General features: G+C 46.5%; 1 protein-coding gene across 5 annotated transcripts in view; it reads right to left on the reverse strand.

Moving 5' to 3' along the window:
• AGAP1 (ArfGAP with GTPase domain, ankyrin repeat and PH domain 1) overlaps window positions 1–25,410 on the reverse strand; it is a 348,034-nt gene that overhangs the window by 75,464 nt on the left and 247,160 nt on the right. For all 5 annotated transcript variants that reach the window (XM_049773603.1, XM_049773601.1, XM_049773600.1 and 2 more), the window contains one exon: window positions 22,446–22,607. In XM_049773603.1, the coding sequence (XP_049629560.1) occupies window positions 22,446–22,607 (162 nt within the window). The remainder of the gene's footprint in view (window positions 1–22,445; window positions 22,608–25,410) is intronic.

Raw genomic sequence — 25,410 nt, forward strand, 5'->3', positions numbered from 1 at the left:
TTCCTTTTCTTTTTACCACCCATCACCAGTGCAACATTCCCATCACCAATGTCCCAAGTCTCCCTCCTCCCCACCCGACCCCCGCCTGTACTCTAAACAGGTTCTCAATTTCCCTCATACATTCTCATTATTAGGACAGTTCAAAATGTAGTTATTTATCCAACTAAACTCATAACTCTTTGTGATGAGCTTCCTGAGGTGAGCTGGAACTTCCAGCTCTTTTCTCTTTTGTGTCTGAAATTTATTATTGCAAGAATGTCTTTCATTTTTCTTAAAACCCATAAATGTGTGAGACCATTCTGCGTTTTTCTCTCTCTCTCTGACTTATTTCACTCAGCATAATAGATTCCGTGTACATCCATGTATAGGAAAATTTCATGACTTCATCTCTCCTGACAGCTGCATAATATTCCATTGTGTATATGTACCACAGTTTCTTTAGCCATTCGTCTGTTGAAGGGCATCTTGGTTGTTTCCAGAGTCTTGCTATGGTAAATAGTGCTGCAATGAATATAGGTGTAAGGAAGGGGTTTTTGTATTGTATTTTTGTGTTCCTAGGGTATATTCCTAGGAGTGGTATAGCTGGATCGTATGGGAGCTCAATTTCCAGTTTTTGGAGGAATCTCCATATCGCTTTCCATAAAGGTTGAACTAGACGGCATTCCCACCAGCAGTGGATAAGAGTTCCTTTCTCCCCACATCCCCGCCAACACTGTTTATTCTCATTCTTTGTGATGTGTGCCATTCTCTGTGGTGTGAGGTGGTATCTCATCGTTGTTTTGATTTGCATCTCCCTGATGATTAGTGATGTGGAGCACTTTTTCATGTGTCTTTTGGCCATCTGTATTTCTTCTTTGTCAAAGTGTCTGTTCATTTCTTCTCCCCATTTTTTGATGGGATTAGATGTTTTTTTCTTGTAAAGTTCTGTCAGTGCCTTGTATATTTTGGAGATTAGCCCCTTATCTGATGGGTATTGGGTGAATAGTTTCTCCCACTCAGTGGGTGGCTCTTGTATCTTGGGCACTATTTCCTTTGAGGTGCAGAAGCTTCTCAGCTTAATATATTCCCATCTGTTAATTTCTGCTTTCACTTGCTTGGAGAGTGCAGTTTCTTCCTTGAAGATGCCTTTAGCCTCAATGTCCTGGAGTGTTTTACCTACGTATTGTTCTATATAACTTATGGTTTTGGGGCTGATATCGAGGTCTTTAATCCATTTGGATTTTACCTTCGTACATGATGTTAGCTGGGGGTCTAAGTTCAATTTTTTGCAAGTGGCTACCAGTTTTGCCAACACCACTTGTTGAAGAGGCTTTCTTTGTTCCATTTAGGATTTTTTGCTCCTTTATCAAAAATTAGATGATTGTATGTCTGGGGAACATTCTCTGAGTATTCAAGCTTATTCCACTGATCTGAGGGCCTGTCTTTATTCCAATACCATGCTGTTTTGATAACTATTGCTTTGTAGTAAAGTTTAAAGTTGGGGAAAGTAATTCCTCCCATATTCTTTTTCCCAATGATTGCTTTAGCTATTCGAGGGTGTTTATTGTTCCAAATAAATTTCAAAAGTGCCTGGTCCACTTCTTTGAAGAATGTCATGGGTATCTTTAGGGGGATCGCATTAAATCTGTACAGTGCTTTGGGGAGTATTGCCATTTTAATGATGTTAATCCTGCCAATCCATGAGCAGGGTATATGCTTCCATTTCCACGTGTCCTCTCTTATTTCTTGGAGCAGAGTTTTATAGTTTTCCTTGTATAGGTCCTTCACATTTTTAGTCAAGTTGATTCCAAGATATTTGAGTTTGTGTGACACTATAGTGAATGGAGTTGTTTTCTTAATGTCCATTTCTTCCTTATTAGTATTGGTGTATAGGAAGGCCATTGATTTTTGTGTGTTAATTTTGTAGCCTGCCACCTTGCTATATGAGTCTATTGTTTCTAGAAGCTTTTTGATAGAGTCTTTGGGGTTTTCTAAGTAGAGTATCATGTCATCTGCAAACAGTGAGAGCTTGACTTCTTCCTTTCCTATCTGGATTCCCTTGATATCCTTTTCTTGCCTAATCGCTATAGCGAGTACTTCCAGTGCTATGTTGAATAGGAGTGGTGAGAGAGGACAGCCTTGTCTTGTGCCAGAATTTAGAGGAAAGGCTTTCAGTTTTTCTCCATTGAGGACAATATTTGCCTCTGGCTTGTGGTAGATGGCCTTAACTATATTGAGAAAGGTTCCCTCCATTCCCATCTTGCTGAGAGTTTTGATCAAGAATGGGTGTTGGACCTTGTCAAATGCTTTCTCTGCGTCGATTGATATGATCATGTGATTTTTATTTTTCTTGCTGTTGATGTTGTGTATTATGTTGATAGATTTACGGATGTTAAACCAGCCTTGCATTCCTGGAATGAAACCTACTTGATCGTAGTGGATGATCTTCTTAATGAGGCATTGAATCCTATTTGCCAGGATTTTGTTGAAGATCTTTGCATCTGCATTCATCAGCGATATTGGTCTGTAATTTTCTTTTTTCGTAGCATCTCTGTCTGGTTTAGGTATCAAGGTAATGTTGGCTTCATAAAAGCTATTTGGAAGTTTTCCTGTTTTTTCAATTTCATGAAAGAGTCTTGCCAGGATTGGTAGTAGTTCCTCTTGAAAGGTTTGAAAGAATTCATTAGTAAATCCATCTGGGCCTGGGCTTTTGTTTTTGGGCAGACATTTGATTACTTTCTTAATTTCCTCAATAGTAATGGGTGTGTTTAGATATGCTACATCCTCTTCATTCAATCGTGGAAGATTATAAGATTCCAAAAATTTATCCATTTCTTCCAGGTTTTCATTTTTAGTGGCATAGAGTTTCTCAAAGTAGTTTCTGATTACCCTTTGAATCTCTACCATATCAGTAGTGATCTCTCCTTTTTCATTCCTAATACGAGTTATCAAGTTTCTCTCTCTTTCTTTCTTTGTTAGTTTTGCCAGTGGTCTATCAATCTTGTTTATTTTTTCAAAGAACCAACTTCTGCTTTCGTTGATCTTTTGGATGGTTTTTCTGGTTTCCACTTCATTGATTTCTGCTCTCAGCTTTGTTATTTCCTTCTGCCTCCCTATTTTTGGATCCTTTTGTTGAGCACTTTCTAATTCTATGAGCTGCGTCATTAAGCTATTCAGGTATGCCCCTTCTTCTTTCCTGATGTGTGCTTGCAAAGCTATAAATTTTCCTCTCAGTACTGCTTTTGCTGTGTCCCATAGGTTCTGATAAATTGTGTCTCCATTGTCATTTGTTTTCAGGAAGGTTTTGATTTCCTCTTTGATTTCATCTCGGACCCACTGATTATTCAGTATGAGGCTATTTAACTTCCAGGTGTTAAAATTTTTCTTCTGTGTCCCTTTGTAGTTTATATATAATTTCAGGGCTTTGTGGTCAGCAAAGGCAGCCTGCAAAATTTCTATCCTCTTGATATTATGGAGATATGTTTTGTGTGCTAACATGTAGTCTATCCTAGAGAATGTCCCATGTACATTAGAGAAAAATGTGTATCCAGGCCTCTGGGGGTGGAGTGTCCTGTATATATCTACTAGGCCTCTTACTTCCATTTCTCTCCTCAGGTCTAGTATATTCTTGTTGGGTTTCAGTCTGGTTGACCTGTCTAGTGTTGACAATGCCGTGTTGAGGTCTCCCACAATTATTGTGTTGTGATTTGTCAACAGTTGTATTAAATATTTTGCTGGCCCCTCATTCGGTGCATATATGTTTAGGAGGGTGATTTCTTCCTGCTGTACATATCCCTTGATTAATACAAAATGTCCATCTTTGTCCCTTACTACTTTCCTAAGTATAAAGTTTGCATCATCTGATATTAATATGGCCACTCCTGCTTTTTTTTGGGTGTTGTTTGCTTGGATGATTTTCCTCCAGCCTTTTATTTTGAGTCTATGTTTGTTCTGACTATTCAGGTGCGTTTCTTGTAGGCAGCAGAAGGTTGGATTGAGTTTTTTGATCCATTTAGCCACTCTGTGTCTCTTAACTGGTGCATTTAGTCCATTGACATTGAGAGAAAGAATTGTCCTGGGAGTTAGTGCCATCTTTATATTAAAGTTTGGTGTGTCTGTTGGTAAGCCTTGTCTTAAAGTATGCTGTTCAGTTTTTCTTTTAAGAATGGTTTTGAGTCTGTGAAGTTTTTGAGCTGTTGTTTGTCTGTGAAACTATGTATTGTTCCTTCAAACCTAAAAGTGATTTTTGCTGGGTGCAGTATTCTAGGCGAAGCATTTATTTCATTGAGTTTTGTCACTATGTCCCACCACTGCCTTCTGGCCTTGAGTGTTTCTGGTGACAGGTCTGCAGTAAATCTCAAGGATGTTCCCTTAAATGTAATTTCTCTTTTCGATCTTGCTGCTTTCAGAATTCTGTCTCTATCTATGGGATTCGTCATTGTGACTAGGATGTGTCTTGGGGTGTTTTTTCTGGGGTCTCTTTTAGTTGGGACTCTTCGGGCATGCAGGATTTGATCACATGTATTCATTATCTCTGGTAGTTTCTCTTTAATGATGTTCTTGACTGTTGATTCTTCCCGGAGATTTTCTTCCTGAGTCTCTGGGACTCCAATGATTCTTAAGTTGTTTCTGTTGAGCTTATCATAGACTTCTATTTTCATCTGTTCCCATTCTTTGAGTAATTTTTCCATTGTTTGATCATTTGCTTTGAGGCTTTTTTCCAATTTCTTCTGCTGTATGTAATTGTTATGTATCTCATCTTCCAGTGTACTGATTCTATCCTCAGCTGCTGTTAACCTGTGGGAAATCTCAAACATGTTTTTCTTCAATTCATCTACTGAGTTTCTCAGACCTGTTATTTGATCTGAAATTTCCATTTGGAGTTTTCTCATTTCTATCTTCATATTCTCCTGATTCTTTTTAGTTTTCTCTTCTATACTTTGTTTGAGTTCTTTGAACATGTTCCATATTGCAACTCTAAACTCCTTATCTGAGAGACTGACTAGGTGGTTGATCATGTTCAAGTCATCAGAGTTGCCATCTTCATTCTCTATGTCTGGCACTGGCCCATGTTGTTTCCCCATTATCACACTAGTACTGCGTGTTTTTCTACGTGTTGTGATTGTATTCATTGGCTAAATGCTGTGCACCGTCGCGAAGGGGAGCGGAGCAACCGTGCTCCTCTGGCTTCTCCCTTTCTGGGCGTGTCGACTCACCTCCACGGAAGGCTCACAGGAAGGCAGGCTGGCAGATGGGCCGCACCCAGGATGAAATCAGGCCAAAAATGCAGGACAGCAGAGTAGAGAGGCAGAACGGTGCTGGCATCTGAGATCCAGCGAAGTTCCGAGATCAAGAACTTCTTAAGAAAGTGATGCTCTCGTGGGTTTCTGTTAAGGTTGAAGCAGGACCTTTGACCTGCATTGCCCATGTTTGCCTGGTTACAGAATCAGGGATGGGCAAGCTGAGACATTGAGGCTAGCAGTGAGCACTACATACAGGAGGGAGCACGACTGCTCAGGACTCTGCTCTCTCTGCCAGCATAAGGCTGGTCTGCTCCTTTCCTGGAAGATTCTCTGCTTCCAGATGCTAGGGCAACCCGAATGCTCTCAAAAACCACTTGTCCTTAATCAGTACATGACTTCCCTCATGAAGACCTGGGCCTGAACACACTGAACAGGTGCAAGGCATGGATGTGGTGGTCTCCAGAGGCTGAATAGCATGTTGCACGCATGCATTTGAGATGTAGCAAGAACAATCATGGATCTGGAGTGAATTCTACAAGGGCAGCATTTATAAGTGCTTTGTGAGACACATATTACACCATAGGGCATATCTATACATGCATATCCATACACACATGCATGCATACATATTTGTGCACATATCTGTTGCACTCCATGCATGTACACACATGCATGTATATGTCCACGCATAAATGCACACACAAACACACTCTAATATCAAGCAGAACTCTGGAAGAATAATTCAGAAAGATTTCAACAACACAGCAATAGAAATCACTGACTCTGCCTGACCTTCATTCTATTTCTATTTCTTGCTAGTGGTAGAGTTCCTATTTCCTCAAGACTAAACTTGGGTTGTGGAAAAATGGCAGCAATGAATCTTTCTCCATTAGTTTCCAATTCTTTTTTTTGGGGGGGAGGAGCCATACCTCACTGTATTCAGGGCTTTTTTCTGACTCTGAATGCAGGGATAACTCAGGGGTCTATATGGAGTGTTAGGAATCTAACCTGGGTTAGTTGTATGCAAGGCAAATGTCTTCCCTGTTGTAGTTTCTCTCTGTCCCACCCAAATTATAGAAAAAGAAAAAGCTCCAGGGGGCAGGGAGAGGTGCAAAAAGCAGGAGCACAGGTTTTATTCATGATCTCATGGTCTCTGGGCACCAGAGGGTTTACCCAAAATTTTCTGCAGTAATTTTCTATGTAATGATCATGGCTGGGCATCACATGGAAATGCCTCAGTTTCTGCTACTCAGACTGGTCTATGCAGATGACACCTGAACTTGAGCCTGTACTTTTATTTATTTATTTATTTATTTATTTATTTATTTATTTATTTTTGGGCCAGACCTGGTGGTGCTCAGAAGTTACTGATGGCTCTGCGCTCAGAAATTGCTCCTGGGAGGCTTAGGGGACCATATAGGATACTGAGGATTGAACCTGTGTTCGTCCAGGTCTACCACATACAAGGCAAAGGTCCTACCGCTGTGCTATCACTCCCACCCTTAGACTTTTTTTTTTTTAAAGTAAATCCAAGTTTTATTAAGAGGTACTAAAGAAGAGAGAGAAAGAGTAATGAGCTCAAGAGAGAATATGAGCTTCTCAAAAGGTGGAGAGAGCAGGGTGCCATGTATTTGGGTATCGGGTACCCAGCCAACATGTTCAGCCTGAGAATTCTAAGGGCTCTGGTCCCACATCTCCACCTTCCTCCGGGGAGGGGAGCTGCCCACCTGCACTTCTGAGGGTTGCAGTGGGGGGAGCTTGTGCCCACCTATTAGTCATCCCCACAATCATGAGAAGTAGGTGCCTGGTAGAGCTGGTGAGACCAGGAGGGAAGCCTGGGAAGTGGACTGTGGTGAGCGAGCCTGGATCGGGCCATGACCACGCAGAGGCCCAGGGATGCTCGCGCCCCCGGCTGGCGGCAGCTTCCCTTCGTTTGCTGAATAATGAAACTGACACCTCTGATAAAAGGTTTCAATCCTCTGCAAAAAAAAAAAAAAAAAGTGACGGATGGCTTTTCAGTTTAGTGGCACGGCTATTTGTGTGACAAACGGCGGGAGCGGCTCCAGTTAATCTCCGCACACCTCCCTGCCCGACGTGGCAGCTTTCTACACGCACCTCCACATCATTGGGAAGAGCTAATAAGCCCGGTGCATGCGGGCCAAACACGGGCGCTTCATCAAGGCTGATCGCCGAATCAATTTGCACAATGGATTTCGGGGGGCAAGGGAGGGAAGGAACAGGCAAAGAAAGCAGAATTCAGAGCAACACACAGAAACTGCAGACAGCCAAATCAGGGCCTAGGAGACCCCTCGACTAAAGGACCCAGGTATCCAGGACTCCCCAGGGCTTTGGGAAAGCTGCTCATCTGATCTGTGGTGTCAAAGTGGCAAGGAGGGTAGGGGACTTGTTCCCAGAAGACACAATGGACTCTAATCTCTATGGAGTGTGGGGTGGACACTTATGTCACTGAAAGGTTCTATGTATAAAGGATGATCGGAATATTTGAGTCTTGGTTAAAAATCAAGGCGATTCCCCGTGCTCTCCCCCACTAAGGAATTTCTTGTCTCTGGCAAATCGTGCATCATCTGGGGTTCTCTGCTCTGATGGTGCCTGCTGAGGGCAAGTCAGAGTAGAGTGAGACCATGAAGTGCTGGTGAAACCTGCAGAGTATGGCCAAGACTGAATTAGAAATTCCAGCTCTGATGGCTCACTCACTCGTCAGCTTTTAACTCCCAGAGGGACCAAGTTTCCAAGGATGGCTCCTTTGACCCCTGGGGTTAAGCATGAGAGATACAGCTGCAGCTATGCACGAGAGGAATCCACTGGGGTCTGCAGAAGTGATCTGAGGGAGAGGAGTGCAAGTCTGCGTGCTCCAGGGCCTGCACCACCGAATATACCATCCCAACATACCACCAGGCATGGCTCCCAGGATTCTGGCATTTTTCCTTCCAAAGAAAAAAGAACTGCATTGAGATGCAGCTATGAGCTACATCATCACCTGGTACTTCTCCAGAGTGCTAAATGCTTTGTGGATTCAGGTACTCTCAGAGCTGCATGGTTCCAGGAAAGGACCAAGATGGGCACGTTACAGCCTGTGGGGTGCCTTAACTATAACTTGTGCTTTGGTGTGAATAGAGAGGAGAGGCTAGTGGGCAGGGTCTGGCCAGGGCAGTGCTTGGCCACAGTTTCCCAGAGCTCCACACATGCCTAGGTACCACATGCTTCATGGAATTTGACTTGTTCATGGACCACCCCCAAGTGATGATGTGTGCATGTGTGCGTACGTATGTACATACTCTTTGGTCACCCACACAACTCCCCAACCAGGGGTCCTGAGGACTGAAGTGGAGTCTAGAAGGAGAGGCTTGGGAGGTCCTGTGTGTATGGCCTGCTTCCCTTACAGGGATGAATCTATACCCCACCAAACAGCTATGCTCACTAGACATGTAACCCATGTCTGCCTGCTCTCAACTTCTGCCCCGAGTCTTAAAATTGTGTGTCATACAGTCCTTTCCTGTCTTGAAGGCAGATGTCCTGGTCTGAGCTCATCTGGGTGGAAGAATGGGGAGCCCGAGCTAGGGAGCAGGTTAGCCAGACATAGCTGATCTCTCAGGGCTTAAGTGAGCTGAGCCTGGTTAGCCACTCTTACTTTGGCTTTCACACTTGGTGCTCAGGAGGCCTTGCAGTGTTGAAGACTAAACCGGGGTCTCTCGTCTCCCCCTCTTCAACTTCTCTCTTGGCTTTGGGGCCACAGCCCGTGGTGCTCAGGGTTTATTCCTGACAGAGCTCAGGGGATACTGGGTGCCAGAGATCAAACCCTGGTCAGCCACATACAAGGCCTTACCCTCTGTACAGCTCTCGCCCCGTCTAGCGGAATGTTTAGAAGCAAATCAGAGCTTCAATTTGCTCCTGCACATCAAGATTTCTCAGGACAGCATAGAACAAACTAATTCCCAATCCCAAACTTCTGTTCATTCAGTCCCAAGTTGGATTATGCAATACAGTATAAATGCTGGGAAATGTGTCCTTGCACAAATAAAACATAGTAAGTGCAGGAAGTAAGTACTATTGAGAGCCAGTGCAACTGCCACCTGCCCATTGGGGATGGCATGGAGCCCCTTCCCCACACCATGTCTGGTGAGCAGAGGCTGGGGGATGCCAGGGTTGAGAACACAATTATCCTAATGCGGGAGAGATGAAAAGATAGGCCATGATGTCAAGAACAGAGAGAGTGGAAGCATATTTTAAAAAGTTTGAGCATGCATGGAGAATCTTGACCTTTCCTTCTACCCTCCCTCTTACCCTCCCTCCCTTCCTTATTCCTTCATTCCTTCTTTTCTTTCTTGGGGTTTTGTTTCTTCCTTCCTTCTTTCAGACTCACAATTGCAGAAGATATTAGAGACAATCAGAAGCAAATGGAACACTTGCCAGCATGAGAGCACGAAGTAGAGAGAAATGAAAGCCTTGGAAGAAATATTTCTGCCAAAGAGAAATTTCTTCTGCTTCTTCATTAGAATCAGGCCTGGCAGAGTGCGATGCCTTAATTACCCATGAAGCGAGATAACCTTGCATGATGGCCTCTGTCTCCAGAGCCGTGGGAAGGAAAAGGCTGGCATTAAACGGCCTCTGCCTGATTACTGGATCACTCCCACAGCTGTCCAGTAACTTCTGAAAATAATGTCTTGCTGTGGGAAAAATTGGTTAAAAAACTATTTTTTTTTTGTGTTCCATTTCCTTTCAACTGGGAAAGTGACATGCATAAAAATGAGAAAATGCATAAAAATGTATTTCTCTCTGGGTTTTTGGGTCATACCTGATGATGCTCTAGAGTTACTCTCTGCTTGTGGATAAACAGGAACTCCCTCATATAGATTTGGACCCATTTCTTCTTGAGCACCCTTTGGTATTTGGGGATCTAGGGGCCACATCCAATGGTACTCAGGTTTACTCCTGGCTCTGTGTTCAGGAGTCACTCCTGGCAGTTCTCAGGAAATTCTATGTGGCACTGGGAATTCAAACAGGTTGACTGCATGCAAAGCAAGTGATTTACTTGCTATTCCATTCTCTGCTCCCTCTCTGGGCCATGTCTGTCTGTCTGTCTGTCTGTCTGTCTGTCTGTCTGTCTGTCTGTCTGTCTGTCTGTCTATCTATCTATCTATCTATCTATCTATCTAACATGTAATATATATAATTTTTACTATCTATCTATCTATCTATCTAACATGTAATATATATAATTTTTACACCCAGCGGGTACTTTTTTGATTCTTGCTGCTATTCATTAAAAAAAAATAAACCCTGAAAAATGTCAGATGGAAGAAATTTTATATGGGAGAAGTCAGAGGATACTGAAGTATGATATTACTACTCCTTAAAAAAATCCAGTAACACTGATGATGTGGATATAGACATTAAATGGCCTGCACCAGAGTGATATTTCAGTGGGCAGGACATTTGCCTTGCACGTGGCCAACCCAGGTTTGAACCCCAGCATCTCATATGGTTCCCCGAGTCTATCAAGAGTAATTTCTGAGTGCAGGACCAGGAATAATCCCTGTGTGCTCATGGATGTGCCCCTCCCCCCAAAACAAACAAACAAAAGTCAGCTGGCCTGGAGCAACTCAGTGAAAGGCATGTCTTAATCTGGGGGTAAGGACCACGGAGCCAAGATGGCGACCAATGGCCCACCCCAAGGCCACATTTCAGAAGTTTCTAGACCTGGACTTGGATCACCCAGGAAAGGTGCAAGTACCAAGTCAAGACAGGCTGTGGAAACTGTTGTGGGGGCACTCTGGGGTACAGGAGAGATAGTGGGTATTGTGTCTGAACACAGTAGCACCTCGTGTGCTTGTGGGAGCTCAGGGGAAACTGAATCACAAGCAGTCACTCTGACTGACCCTCGCTTTGGTTCTGGCCATGAGCTCAAGAAGCTCCCAGAGATTCCCTATGTGGAACATTTGATCTGAACCAGTCCAGGGAGCAGTAGGCAGAGAGAGCTCCTTAAGGCCCAGGGATTCCAGTAGTGGGGGGATCTTGGGCTGGAATCCTGCAGGACAGATACATCTAGACAATTAAAAAAAAATTGGGTGGGGGAGTGGCAAAGGGCACAGATTCACACCTCATGCTTGGTGGCTGCTTTGAGGTGAAAGCTCAGTAACCACATTGAGGGGGGACGACACCCAGAATGTGCTTGATGCTGAGTGGCACAAGGAGGAACCCCAAAGCTGGCCACTTTCATTTGCCAATAGCAAGGAATATTAAGATGGAAAGGATAAAACTACAGAACGAGACACACACTGGGGCTGGGGTGCAGCACTGCATGTAAGGTGCTCCTGCCTCCAACACCAGTACCATATGGACCCCACTGGAGCATGGGTCCTTGGGCCACGAGTGACCCCAAACTTAAAGCAAACGTTAAATAAAAGTAAGAACAATCCTGGATGTGGGGAGAGAGTAACTCTCATTCACTGCTGGTGAGAATGTCCACTGGGGTCCGGCCTTTCTGGAAAATAACACAAATATTCCTCAAAAAAATAAAGATTGAACTTTCATTTAACTCAACAACATGACTCCTGGGAATATACCTTAAGAGCCCAAAAACTCAATGCAGAAAAGCCCTCTGCATTCTTATGTTTCTGGCAGCACTATTCACAATAATCAGGATGTGGAAACAATTCAAGAACAGATGAGTAGAGGCTGGGGCAATAGCATAGAGGTAGGGTGTTGTCTTGCATGTGGCCAACCCCAATAGATCTCGGTTTGATTCCCAACAACCTGAGCCTGCCAAGTGTGATTTCTTTTTTGTTTTTGTTTTTGTTTTTGGGCCACACCTGGCAATGCTCAGAAATAGCTCCTGGCAGGCACGGGGGACCATATGGGACACGGGAATTCGAACCAACCACTTTTGGTCCTGGATTGATTGCTTGCAAGGCAAAAGCCGATGTGCTATCTCTCCGGGCCCCAGGTGTGATTTCTGAGCGCAGAGTCAGGAGTAACTCCTGAATACTACCAGGTGTGACCCAAAAAACAAAACAAAAGAAAAAAAACAGATGAGTAGATAAAGAAACTGTGGTATATCTATACAGTGGAATATTGCACAGCTGTTAGGAAAATAAAGTAATGAAATTTGCTTATATGGATGAATATGGAAAATATAACGCTGAGTGAAATGAGTCAAGAGGGAAAAGAATAAAATATTGCACTAATTTGTGGGATTATATACATACATACATATACATATATACATATATATGGTATTATTATATGGTATATATACATATATATGGTATTATTATATGGTATATATACATATATATGGTATTATTATATATATAATATGATAATAATACCCTAAGACAATAGTAGTGAGGGTCACAAGAAATGGTCCATAGTAGCAAGTTAGCCACAAAGAGTAGAGAAGTGCAGTTAGGGCAGAGAAGGGACCATGATGACAACATTAGCTGGGAATGACCACTCTGGACAAGAACTGGGTGCTAAAAGGAGGTAAAGTGATATGCATAATACCCCTTCAGCAACAATATAAAACGGGGGAGGGGGAGATGGACAGTGAGAGAGAGGCCGGAGGACAGCGGGAGGGAAAAAGAAATATTGGTGATGGGAAATGTGCCCTGGTGAAGGGATCAGTGTTGGACACTCTATGACTGAAACTCAATCATCAACAACTCTGTATCTGTGGATCTCAGGGTGATTTAATTAAAATTTACTTTAAAAACTTAACTATTTTTATTAAAAAGCAAAAGAACAATCCTGAGTACTAGAGTAAGGTCTGGGAAGGGCCCCAGCTTGTACCCCAAAGCAGCCCTGCCTGCCATCAATCTGTTGCTAGCTTCACCTGTGGGCTCAGCACCCCAACACCCAGGAGGGCAAGTCAGCCATGGAACTGCATTCAAATCTAGCCAGGAAAATGGCTTCATCCAGGCCTAAAGGGCCCAATTGCTGGAACCTGAGAAGGTCAGAAGACCTATACAGCAACTCATCACATGTCTGAATAGAAAGAAAGATGCTGAGTGGCCCCCAGAGATACTGTGGAACCGCTGTGATGGGCTGATGGGGTTCAGTTTCTCCCAGTGTGTGAACATGGACAAGTGCTGTGGAATGTTCCAAGTCACCCCATAGCATTTCCTGTTTTTCCAGGAGCTAGGGAGGGGATGGGGACTCCCAACCTCAGTCTTTCTCACTTTCTGAGGGCCTCAAGGCCACCATCAAGGTCACTACAGACGGACTTCCTTTGCCCTCCATCTCTCCCCACACCACAATTCTCTGAGCAGAAGTGGAAGCTTTGCTCAGGTGAGGCACAGATTGGTTTTGGGGTCAGAAAGAAAGCTGGGTGATCTAAGTTGTTTACACTCTTTAATTGGCCTGGTCAGGATAATTACATGTTAATTATGAGAGGTCCTTCCCACCCAACGCTCAATAACAGAATCAGATTTTCAAGGTTATCGGCTCTACTTATCGATTCTACATATGAGCCCTAGAATCCCTCCTTTAGGTCAGATCACCAGGCCAAAGGTAGATCACCTGGAAAGTCTGAAAGCAGGCTGGAGAAATAGCCTGGAGATAAGGCGTTTGCCTTGCATGCAGAAGGATGGTGATTTGAATCCTGGCATCCCATATGGTCTAGGAGTAATTTCTGAGCATAGAGCCAGGAGTAACCCCTGAGCGCTGCTAGATGTGACCCGCCCCCCCAAAAAAAGTCTAAAAGCAGGCCAGACTTACCCAGATAATCAGTACCCTGAGAACCCACTTTCTGGTGGTCTCGAACACACATTTCGCAGCAGCTAACATAGTCTAATGAGAGGGTTATGGTGGTTTTTAGTGGTTTGAATTTTATTCCTACAAAGATACATCCTTTTGCTGTTTGTGACTAAAACCCTCAAGGTCCCGCCCGGGTCAATCACTGGAAGGAAGGTGACAGGAAAGAGGCCAGGATTCCAAAGGGAAACTGGGCACACAGTCTCCAAAGATTACAAGGCGACAGACACTGGACTTGATCTCAGTGTAAGGTGGCAGGAAATGGCTGTAGTTATTGTTTACACAACGGTCTTCTGATTAGTTTTATATTCATTACTAAGTCCAAATTTTTATTAAAAATGTTTCAATCAGGTCTTGAATGCATTGGCGGGAAAATAAATAAGGACAAACTAAACATCCAAACGAAGTCAATGGTAATAGAATCCAGGAACCTAAACTTTAACCATCTTAACTTAAAGGGGCCTGTTATACTGGCAGGCTAGGGGGCAAAGGATGGTGGTGTAGGATGCATTCTGGGTCCACTGGTGGAGGGAGGTTGACATTGGTGGTTGGAAGGGCCCTGACTCATTGTACATCTGAAATGCAACTATGAAGGACTATGTGGATCACAATTGTTGCAGTAAAATAAAATAAATGGTTCAGTCATAAAACAAAATCTGAATGCATGCACACACATATGTGTATACGGAACATAACAGGAAGTGGAGGAGTATGGAGAGAAGAAGTGGGAGTCAGGCAGAGAATCAGCAGTGGGTGCTTTCACTCAATCTCCTAATGACATTGAAAGACTGTTTCTCACAGGCCTCTCTGAGTCAATGGAAATGAGTCGCAACTCGCCCTTATATAGGCAAAGGGAAACCAGGAGCAGAACAAATGTCTGTTTAACTAGGAAGATCCAAACAACACATAGTCAGTGGGAGGGATTCCCTGGGTAAGGAGGAGTACCTAGCTTGGGTGTTTCCCACAGACATCCTGGAAGTGTCTCCTCACTCTAGAACATCACATTTCTGAGTAGGCGTAGCAAACAGCAGAGCCATGAGAGGCACTATCTACTGCTGACAGCTATGGGCCACGCTGGGACCGTGCAACAGAAGAAGCAAAGATGGGGCAGGCAGTGATTTTGTGGCATGGTTTATTTGCTTCCCTGGGGGCAGCTTCAAAGTGTAGGGAGCCTTAAAGGCTCCTTCTGATGGGAAAGAGAGGCCTTGGGTTCAGTAAAAAAATCACTTAGCACCCTCAAGATGGACAATGGGAGGACCGAATAAAAACCAAGGCCCTGACACTCCTCTGGAGTGGAAGAAAGATCGCTCAGCACCTGAGTCAGCACTACTCATGGACCAGGGGCTGGTCAACTCTCAGCAGGACTCAGTACTCCGGCCCTTAAGACCATACCAACCAGTCCAAAGGATCAATTTCTGGCCAAGAAGAAACCTAAAGGACAGGAACCCCTGAGGACCATCTTGTATGCACCCAGAACCTGTACCCAGACATCCTGTCCTTGGATTTGTCTCCCAGGCTCCACGCGTGTGCTCGGTGGCAAACAGGCCGACCCCTCTTAAATAGCATCAAACATTCTCTCATTCCACAGAAATTAGGTGGAGACCAGGGGGAGCCTAAAAATCGACGAGGAGTTCAGGCGCGCTCAAGGGCTCCTGTGTCCATTTTTCACCTGAAGATCTCTCCAAACGCCGCTTTGCTATGCAGCCCAACCCAAAGAAAGGTAATCAATTCCAACTAAAAAGCACTTCTGCGGGGAGATTGGTGTGCCGGCACTTCAAACCTCTGGCCGCCTGCCAAAAGGCAGACAACAGCCGTCAATGTTTCTGATTATCCAAAGAGCACAGGGGCCATGCATAATTGACTAGAAGATGGGGTAAAACTGTGCCCAATCAGTGTGTGATCAAAAACGCGTGGAATATTCAGCACCACTTGATTACACGAAGCCTCGTCCTTTCACTCTCCTCATGAAATCTCTTCAAGGTCCAGAGTACTGTAATAAGATCATTACTGTCAAGCGGTACGAATCGCAGGCAATGAGTCTTAGGGTAGGAAGTCATACTTCACAAGCTCCCCTGGTCTCTCTCTCTCTTTTTTTTTTTTTTTTTGTATTTTACTGCGTGCAGAGGCAGCAGGGTGACGAGGTGGCAGATAATGATCACATCACTGTGTTGGCCACTAGAAAGGCACTTTTAAGAAAAAGCAGAGCGACACCAGCCGAAGAGAAACTAAAACATTTTCCCTTTGCTTTCTTTCCCCCTTTAAAAAAAAAAAAGGGAATTAAACTGTGTGCTGTAGTCGTTTCTCACCAACTCGGGGAAAAAAATGCCATTGAATTGAACCATTTGAGAGATTTTTTCCGTCCGGCCGCCAAGCCCATCGCCCCAACCGACAAATGGCCAATTTGCTCCATGTCCCGAGAACAGACATGACTTGGCTTGTTAGCGCGCGCGTGTGTGGATGCAGTGTGGATTCTCACGCACACACTTCTGAAACTGGCGCTGAACCCCCGTTTTGTCTCTGGAAGAAGGATGTTGAAGGAGACCAAGTAAACACACAGAATATAGCACCCAGAACACTTGTGCTGCCCACAACTCAGGTCACAATGTGGAACAGGATTACTGGTCCTGTTTCCTTTCCCTGCATTCACTTAGCCCTGAAAAATGATGCTCATCTTTGTCCAAATCTCAACCCAAAGCTGCTGTGAAGGGCCACAGAACTGGGGTTCTTAGGCTGTCTCTGTGCTTGCAGTCCCCATGTCCAGGCATGTTTCTGGGGCACTGGGCCCTGGTGCTTGGGTTGCAGCAAGGTGTAGATGCCCTCAGCTCTGCCTTCTTGAATCTGAAAACTCAGCAGCCAACACAGAGTGTCACTCAGAATAATCCTGGAGCCCTCTAAGAACTTCAAAGTAACACCCAACCCAGAACTGTCACTAGGTCCCAACAAAATATTAGCTTATTTTGCATGTCTTGGGATGGGACTTGCTCTACTGAGAGACCTGCTTTATTGCCATGGGGTTTAGCTGAATCCCATCTGCTCCCAGACAGTCTTGCTTAGTACACAGAAAGACACGAGCCCATATCCATGTCTCTTGTGGCTCCCTCTGACTTGCTGCACTCCATCCCCACTTTTGGACATTTTCTGGAATCTTCCAGAGGTTTGGTACTACAGCGATTCTGCATAGAAGCAGAATTGGGCCACAATCGTGAGGGGGGCAATACAAAGCCCTCTATTGGGAGTGTTGGGGGTTTGAGCTGGCTGGTAGAGTGTGTGCCCTCAGGCCTAAGACCCTGGGTTTAATCCTACCCCCACCAAAAACATACTGGCCCGTGATATGGCCTTGTTTGCTTAGCTGCTCCACTGCTCAGACACTGTAGCTAAAATGACGTAAAAGGTCCTTCTGGTGCTCTCAGAGGCCATGGTGGCTGTGCAGGGCAGCTGGGTCCCAGGACCTGTTTCCTAGCTGCCATGCCCCTTCACTCTGCATCCTCATGACACTGCTTCTGTGTCTATAGCATAGCATTTCCTATCCCCCAACCACTGCTAACTCCATTGAAGGATCCCAATCCCCACTCCTCAAACTGATCACCCACCATCACCCCATCTCGTAGTCAGGCATGGCATGAGGGTGCCCACCAACTGCTGCTAGGGGACAGGGGCATCAACCTACACACGGTGCTTTCAGACCTTTCATCAAAGAATGTGCTGCCAAGACCCTGGGTGTGGGTTCCACTGCCCATAGTGTGGTACCTGCTCTGGGCTCCGCATCTTCCTAGAGCTGACCGCCCATCCCCATCCCACCCTGCTGATGCACTAACTTGCAGACTCAAGAACAAGGAAGCTCAATGGAAGCTTCTTATATTTCTGTGCCCTCTTTGGGGGGATGGAAGCATACCTAGCAATGCTCAGGCTTACTCCAGGCTCTGCACTCAGGAACCACTCCTGGAAGAACTTGGGAGACCATATGGAATGCGAGGGATCAAACCTGGTTTGAATACATGCAGGGCAAATGCCCTCCCTGCTGTAACAAGGCTCTAGCCCCTGATGTTGTGAGCAGGAAATATGGGGGCAGCACAGAGAAGCTTCCTGAGACCTGCTCATTGGCTCCCAGGAGCAGCCACAGTGACAAGGCAGAGACAGGTACTACTAGGAGCAGGAGAAAACCAGAGGCCCAGATGGCTCCACCTTCCTGATATGCTGATTTCCTCCAGGAAGCAGGATATTGCACACAGGAAACCCCAGGTATGGGGGGAGCACAGCCTCGGCTCTTGGTAGGCATGAGGGTGATACCATCTCAAAGACATGCATGAAATGGCAAGTGGGTTGCTCAGGGGACACAGGATGAGCACTATATATGTGCTTTGTCCTCTACTCTCCACTTCTCAAGGATCACAGGCCTTGGCTCCATCCCAGTCACCCCCATTGTGGGACCAGTGTAGGGCAACCCACTGGTGAAGATATCTGCCAGAACACCCCCTAACCAAAAGTTCCCATCCCACAAGGTCAATGTAACAGGAGAAGTGGGTGCCACAGATCTGGGTCTTGGTGAAAAGCATACTCGCCTTCACCTGGCATTTGGCTCCCTCCTTGGGTGACCCTGTGCCCTTTCATAGGGGTGATTAGACCCACTGGCCTGCATGAGGTGGCCTGTCTATTGTGTAAAGTAGAGGCCAAGCTCAGACAAGCCACTTGGTCTGATTCTTGTTTCTCTCGACCTTGCTGTTTCTCTTCGCCATCCTGTCTGAACTCTGAGTGCTTGTTCCCATGTTTCTGATCAGTTCCTGGGGCTGAAAATGAGCAGTTCTGAGCATCATTTCTGGGGTCTCCTGCAGGGCCAAGTCCTAGCAGCTGCCTCTGTGCTGGCGGGTGAGACAGGAATGAGTCACGGCTTTGGGGCTTCTGACTGGAGCTTGGGTATCCATCACCAGGGCAACCGAGGATCTAGATGTGTCTGCAGCGGGAAACCTCTGCCGGCTTTAGCAACTTGCTCTCTGCCCCAGTGGGAGGTGCTAGCTGGGGGCTCCTCTGAATCAAGGGTACATGGGGTTCCACAAAGACCTGGCATGCATTGTCAGGGGACAGAGAAGAGGAAGAAAAGGAAATGCCTGGAGCCTGCCCAAGGGGGGCAGATAAGAGAGTTTCTGCTTGTCCTCTTTGTCATCACATGAACCCAATGCCCAGTTCACGACTGTGGGGAAAGATCTTGACAGTGGAGAAAGTGTTTTTGCCTGGAGGCTCAGAAATATGGCAGAAATATTGTTTACTCCAAGCCCAAATTCAAAAGACTTGAAAGTGGCCCTAGAACCTCATGGAAGTAAAGAGAGTTTGAGGTAGAGGCAGGGACATGCCTGCCCCATGCCAGCAACCTGATTCCAGACCATTTAACTTCACTTCTCTTCCTACCTTTCAGTGGAGGAAACGTACTCTGGATGCAAACCCAGGAAGCCTGCCTGGAAATAGGGGCTTCACTGTAGCCACAGCCCACCAGACAGACCCTGGGGAGGAACCTACCCAGATGTTAAGGGGGCTTGTGGTCCAGGGTCTGCCAGAACCTCACTGCTCCCCAGATCTCTGTAGGCAGGGCTGCTGAGCTTGTGTGGACACCCAAGGCCTGGCACTGTCCTTCCAGAGATGACTATGGGATGGCACCTGGCCACAGTTCTGGTAGTCTCAAGAAATTTCCTTCAACAAATTGGTCAACTTCAGAAGGTAGGAAGGGACTATGGCAAACATCTCTCTCATCTCTCTGTCTCGTTCTTTCTCTCTCTCTCATTTTCTCTCTCTCTCCCTCTCCCTCTTTACACAATCCCAATTTGCTATGGATATGATGTATATGAAAAATTTGTAAAAAATATTACTATTTTACAAAAGCAACAACCAAATGTGTACCCGGGCATCCAGGCCCTGCGATGTGACTCCACACATAGTCACACCTCCTCACTCAGCACAGGTTGTGACTCCAACTCTCTCCTCAACCCCCTATCTACAGTGATCACAGAGCCCAGATCTGAGTTAGTATCATGGACAATATCGAGCCACATTAGTGCAGCTCAGTCTAATCTAGTCCAGTTCATTTCAATCCAGCATATTTTAAACCAGTCCAGTCTAATCCAATCCAGTTCGGTTCAGTCTAAACCAATTCAGTTTAAACCAGCCCAGTCTAATTCAGACCACAATCCACACCAATCCAATCCCAAACCAAGTCAGTCTGGGATTGCAAAAAAGGCTCCATATGTCAGAAAGAAAAGCAGGTACGAACACGGCAGCACACCCTGGCTGGAACAGGGCTCAGGAAGTGGACAATACCTTCTGGCCCATCCCTCTAATGAGGCTTCTGGGTCCCTAAGTGTAGGCAAGTGTCACAGTGCCCCCCATTCCATCTGTCTCTGTCTTAGGGCTTGGTTCTTTGGGGACTTTGAGTCAAAGAATGGTGGAATGGAACTAGAGGTGGGGAGGAGATGGGATTTGGGGTATTCAGGATTCTTTTACCTTGTGGTTGACCACAACAGGGGATAGTTGTGGGTCTGTCCTCTCCTCCCTGAGGCAGCTGGGGGTCAGTGCCATACCCCCAGCCTGTACCTGGGGAACCTGCGCCAGGTTGGTCCCTAAGCCAATGACCTTCACCAGCAGGTTCTTAGGGGAAATGTAGTTTCTCCAAACTCTTGGGAGATTTGAACCAGTCCCACATTCCCATGAAACAGAAATAATATCTGGGTTGACCATCCTGCTCCCCCAACCTAACTATAGAACTTCATATCCCAGACATTCCTCAAGTATGATAGGGGATAGGTCAGCTGGGCACAGAACTGCGCCTCCCAGGAACAGCACAAGATGTGAGGAGGGTCTGGTAACACTTCTCAGCTTGCCTGGAGGCCACTCCCTGCCACTGCACCCTCAACTGATCCAGTTTGCTCCACGTTTGGGACTGGCTTGAATGCTGAGGGTTATACCAGGCCACATTCGATGGCATTGGAGATCAAACTTGGGGTCCAGGCATGCACCTCAGTCCAGTGAGCCCTCTTCCCAACCCTTCCCAACAATGCGTTCCCAGGACATTCTGACCTAGTGGACATCATCACTCTGATGGACCTTGGCAGGACAGCAGGGACAGTAAAACAAGGGAGACAGTGGCACACGTGTGCTCTAGAAGTGATGCAGAACAGTGAGACGCACGGCTGCTTCATGGTGGACTTTCCTATGGGAAGAGGGTTTTATGGCAACTGCGTTGCCTTACTTTCCTCTTAGTTTCCAGTACCTGTGGTATTGGGACAAATGTTCTTAGTCTCAAACAGGGACATTTTTCCTCTGATTCCTTTGGAACTTCTGGACACATGTCACTGAGGGAAGTGTGGCCACTCCAAACTGTTCTTTCGATAGTGCCCAGGGGTCTGGCTGCTATGTGCGGTCCCTCCATAATGATCAGGCTTTTGAATAAAACAATCGGATAAAGGGGTACATGTTCAAGAGAACATGCTACAACTCCATCAACCCAACCTGGGCCCTGGACTTTGGTCAGAGACCTGTGTCCTCCCAGCTGCTACCACTAGCTGGGACTTGTGTCTTGAAGTGTCAAGTGTCAGTGGGTACTGGGGGTGGGGTTGGGCACAAAATCAGCTTTGGGCAACAACCACACAGCTCAGCCCATGCTGTCCCACTGAGGATATGGCATCTGGCCCACACCCTCAGCCTCTGCTATGGAGAGTGAGCTGGGTTGGGCGCTGGCTTTTCTGGGGCTGCTGAGAACCCTTAGGAAGAGGAGTACTAGAGGAACTAGGTGAAGAAAGAAGGCTTCCAGAATTTTCCCTGCTTACCTCTCCCAGGAGCGTCCTCATCAGCTTCCTGACCCTAAACTTAATATCCAGTTTTGGAACTGAGCCGGCTGCTGCCTCAAGGCCCTGGCAAACCTGCTCTTTGCCCCAGCCCAGTTCTCACGCCGACCTCCCACTGATGTTCCTCAGCCTCGTTTAGAGTCCAGCTGGAACCCTCAGGCCTCACATGTGCATGTCACAGAGCCTGTGTCCAGCCCTAATGTGTTTCTCCTTACTATGGCTGTCTTGTCTCACAGAAAGACATGGGGGAATCCTGTGGAGGAGTCACAGCACCCCTGAACCAATGGGAAAGCAGTGGTGCCCCAATCCTGCCCCAGAGCTGGGGGCATTCAAAGAGGTATGTTTCCTACCACCCCAAGACAGCGTCAGGATGACACCCCCCAAATGTGGGGGTCATTTGGTGGGAGGGGCAGTCACGTGAGTGGACCCACACAGGCCACACCTCACTGGCAGGGACACATGACCAAGGGTGTCTTGATAGAGGCCACAGAAAGTGAGAGGAGAGTGTGGGGCTGAGGGAGTCTAGAGCAGCCCCTCAGTATGGTGTGCGTATGTGGGCCCCCCTGGGATTCTGTATTGTCCTGAAAGTGGGTTTCAGAGTGTCCCCCTGAGCCCCAGAACTTACCTTCAGCTGTGCCCGAGAGGCCGTCTGTTTTGAAGTTGCTGCTGCTTTTCTTCCTCCGGTGCTTCTTTCTGTTGGCGTGGGGGGACGGGGGCGGGTCAAGTTTGGGGCTGGTAGTGCTGGACACACTGGGGCTGGAGCAGAGGGACTCTCCCAGCCCCGTATCTGAGTGGACCGAAAGACAAGAAGAGGCAGAGGTGAGTAGAGGAGGGGGAAACCACATTCCTGGGGTCCCTGATGAGCCCCAGATAAAGCCCCATGCCTGCAGCTCTCAGCTGGACAAACAGTGGTCACTAACATATACAGGCCCCAAATTTCTGTGTGGGCCACTGCTAGTAGCACTCAGCAAACTCTAATGGCTCTGCTTAGGGGCCAACTACGTGGTAAACCCCTTGCCCAGCCCTGCATCCACTTCGTTAGGGGACTTGTAAGCCTCTTCATCTTGCCTGGACGGGGGCCCCAGAAGGGCCATCCTTTAATTTCTCTCTCTCCATTACTACCTTCTTGGAATGTTTCCCCAACATATAGAAGAGAGAATAGTACCATTTTTTTACATTTATTTTTGGGTCTTGAGTCACACCTGGTGATGCTCAGGGGTTACTCAGGATCTGTATTCAGGGATCACTCTTGGTGGGCTGGAGGGACCATATGGGGATCAGACCAAGGTGAGCTGGGTGCAAGGAAAACACCCCATCCACTGCTGCACTGCCCCCAAGTAGCATTTTGAATGTCAATTTTGCATACAATGAGAGGCCACCACATTCCATGTGCTCACAGCTGGGGAGCAGCAGGATAACCCACTATGTTCTGTGTGCTCACAACTGGGGAGCAGCAGGATAATCCTCCCCACCTTTTGTTGTCACTGGTGTCCAGTGAGAGCCACTGGAAGCCAATAGGTCAGAAGGGCTAAATCTGGATTCACTGACGTTTCTTCAAAACAGGCGATGCCGTCATGAATGTATCATGCTGTTTTTTTACTTTCTTAAATCAAAGCCAAAGGGATGCTAGGTGCAGCAATGATTCACTAGAAGGAGAGGGGTCCCAGCCCCCCAACATCTGTAGCATCTGAAGACCATTCTCCCCAGGGCAACACTCCATTCACTTCCCCAAAGGCTCCTGTGGCTGCCAGGTGCTTGGATCTGGCACCACCCAGTTTGGGGCACAAGCATTTATTGGGAGGGGAAGCAGAGTAAGGTGAAGAGGCGAGGGGTCACATCACCTCCTGGAGGAGGGTGGTTCGGGGAAATTTCCCCAGAAGGGGCCACTCACACTTAACACTCAAAGTGAGGGGCCAGAGAGATAGCATGGAGGTCAGGTGTTTGCCTTGCATGCAAAAGGATGGTGGTTCGAATCCCAGCATCCCATATGATCCCTCGAGCCTGCCAGGAGCGATTTTTGAGAGTAGAGCCAGGAGTAACTCCTGAGTGCTGCTGGGTGTGATACAAAAACAAACACAAACAAAAAAAAAGACTCAAAGTGAGAGAGAAGGAGGGAGGATGGGGAGAGGAAATCACCAGAGCTTGCCCTGGGGAGAGAGAATGCTCAGAATGTTCCAGAATCAGTAGGCTGAGGAAAAGCCTGCTGGTGCTGTCAGGACTTGACTTTTGCTGTGGCAGGGTTAGAGGAGATAGGGAATATTCTCACACATATATGCTGTTTGCAATCAAGTCAGGAATGTGTTCATTTTATGAAGCTCCATAAAAGTCTCAGCATGGGCCACTCAGAAAGGCCTTTTGAAAATATGGAAGGTGCTGAAAATATCCTGGGATGTGTCAAAGCCATACCATGTACTGCCCCCCAGTTCCCTAATATCCTGCCTCAGTCTTCTCCTATATCCTGTGCTAGCCCCCAGCAGAATGTGGCTACTCGGCCTCCTCCTCAAACACAGTTCTCCAAATCTGGCTAGAACTTTGAATTTTGGGCACCCCAGCCTGACCTGAGGCTCCATTGAGCTGTGCATGCCCCCAATTTCCCCAATTGACTCTGTTCTGGTTGTTCTGCATTCATATCCCTGCTCCCAGTCCTTCCTGCAACAAGAAACCCCTGATACAGTGTCCAGGGTTTCAGCAGAAAGGGAGGAGAGCATGTCATGAGGAGAGAGAGCTGGGGTTTGGTTTAGAGAAGGAGAAGGGAGAGGTATAACTCATAAAGGAAAAGGGTAGAGGTGTGGTTCAGGAGTGAGGTCAGAGGACAGGGGTATAGCTCAGAGGAAGGGAGAGAGTAGGGGTGTGGATCAGAGGGTTTAATCCTGGTATGGTTTGGAAGACTATGCAAAAGATTATTTGGACTCCACCTGTAACAGGCCTGGTGTATCCCTAAAGCCTCTTTCACAGCAAGTCTTCACAGGAAAGCTCAGAAGGCTCCACTCCCTCTTCCTGGGGCTGTAGTACATGGGATCTGGGCAACTCAGGATGGAGAGGGCGCTGGGGCAGAAAATGGGGTATTGAAGGAGCCAGGACATAGGGGTGTCCTGTTTTCGAAGGAAGACAGAGAAAGAGATGGGGTCCCCTTTCAATGTCTCCTTTTTTGTGTGATGATGGGGATAAGGCCAGGGCAACACACGTGATGCAAGGTATCACTGTCCAGGCCTGAAATAAAGCCAACACAGGACTTGGCCTTGACACCCCTCAAAGCGAGAAGCCCCCTAAACAACTCCATTTAGGCCACGGGAATGCAATCTGCATCTCCCCACACCATCAATAAAATGATACATTTTATTTTCTATCAATCACATGCCAGGGCTACCCCAGCACAGTACGGTCAGCACTGTATATATATATATATATATATATATATATATATATATATATATATATATATATATATATATATATATATATATAAGGCGGTGCCACGAAAAGAGAGAAGGACCAGGAACCTTCTAGAACTTTCCAGCACCTTCCTTGATGCGAGGTCCCTGGCCTCCAATGTCAGCCATTAGTTCTTCCCAATCGGGCTCCCCCGCCCC

This window comes from Suncus etruscus, chromosome 5 (genome assembly GCF_024139225.1).
Source record: "Suncus etruscus isolate mSunEtr1 chromosome 5, mSunEtr1.pri.cur, whole genome shotgun sequence".
NCBI lineage: Eukaryota > Metazoa > Chordata > Mammalia > Eulipotyphla > Soricidae > Suncus > Suncus etruscus.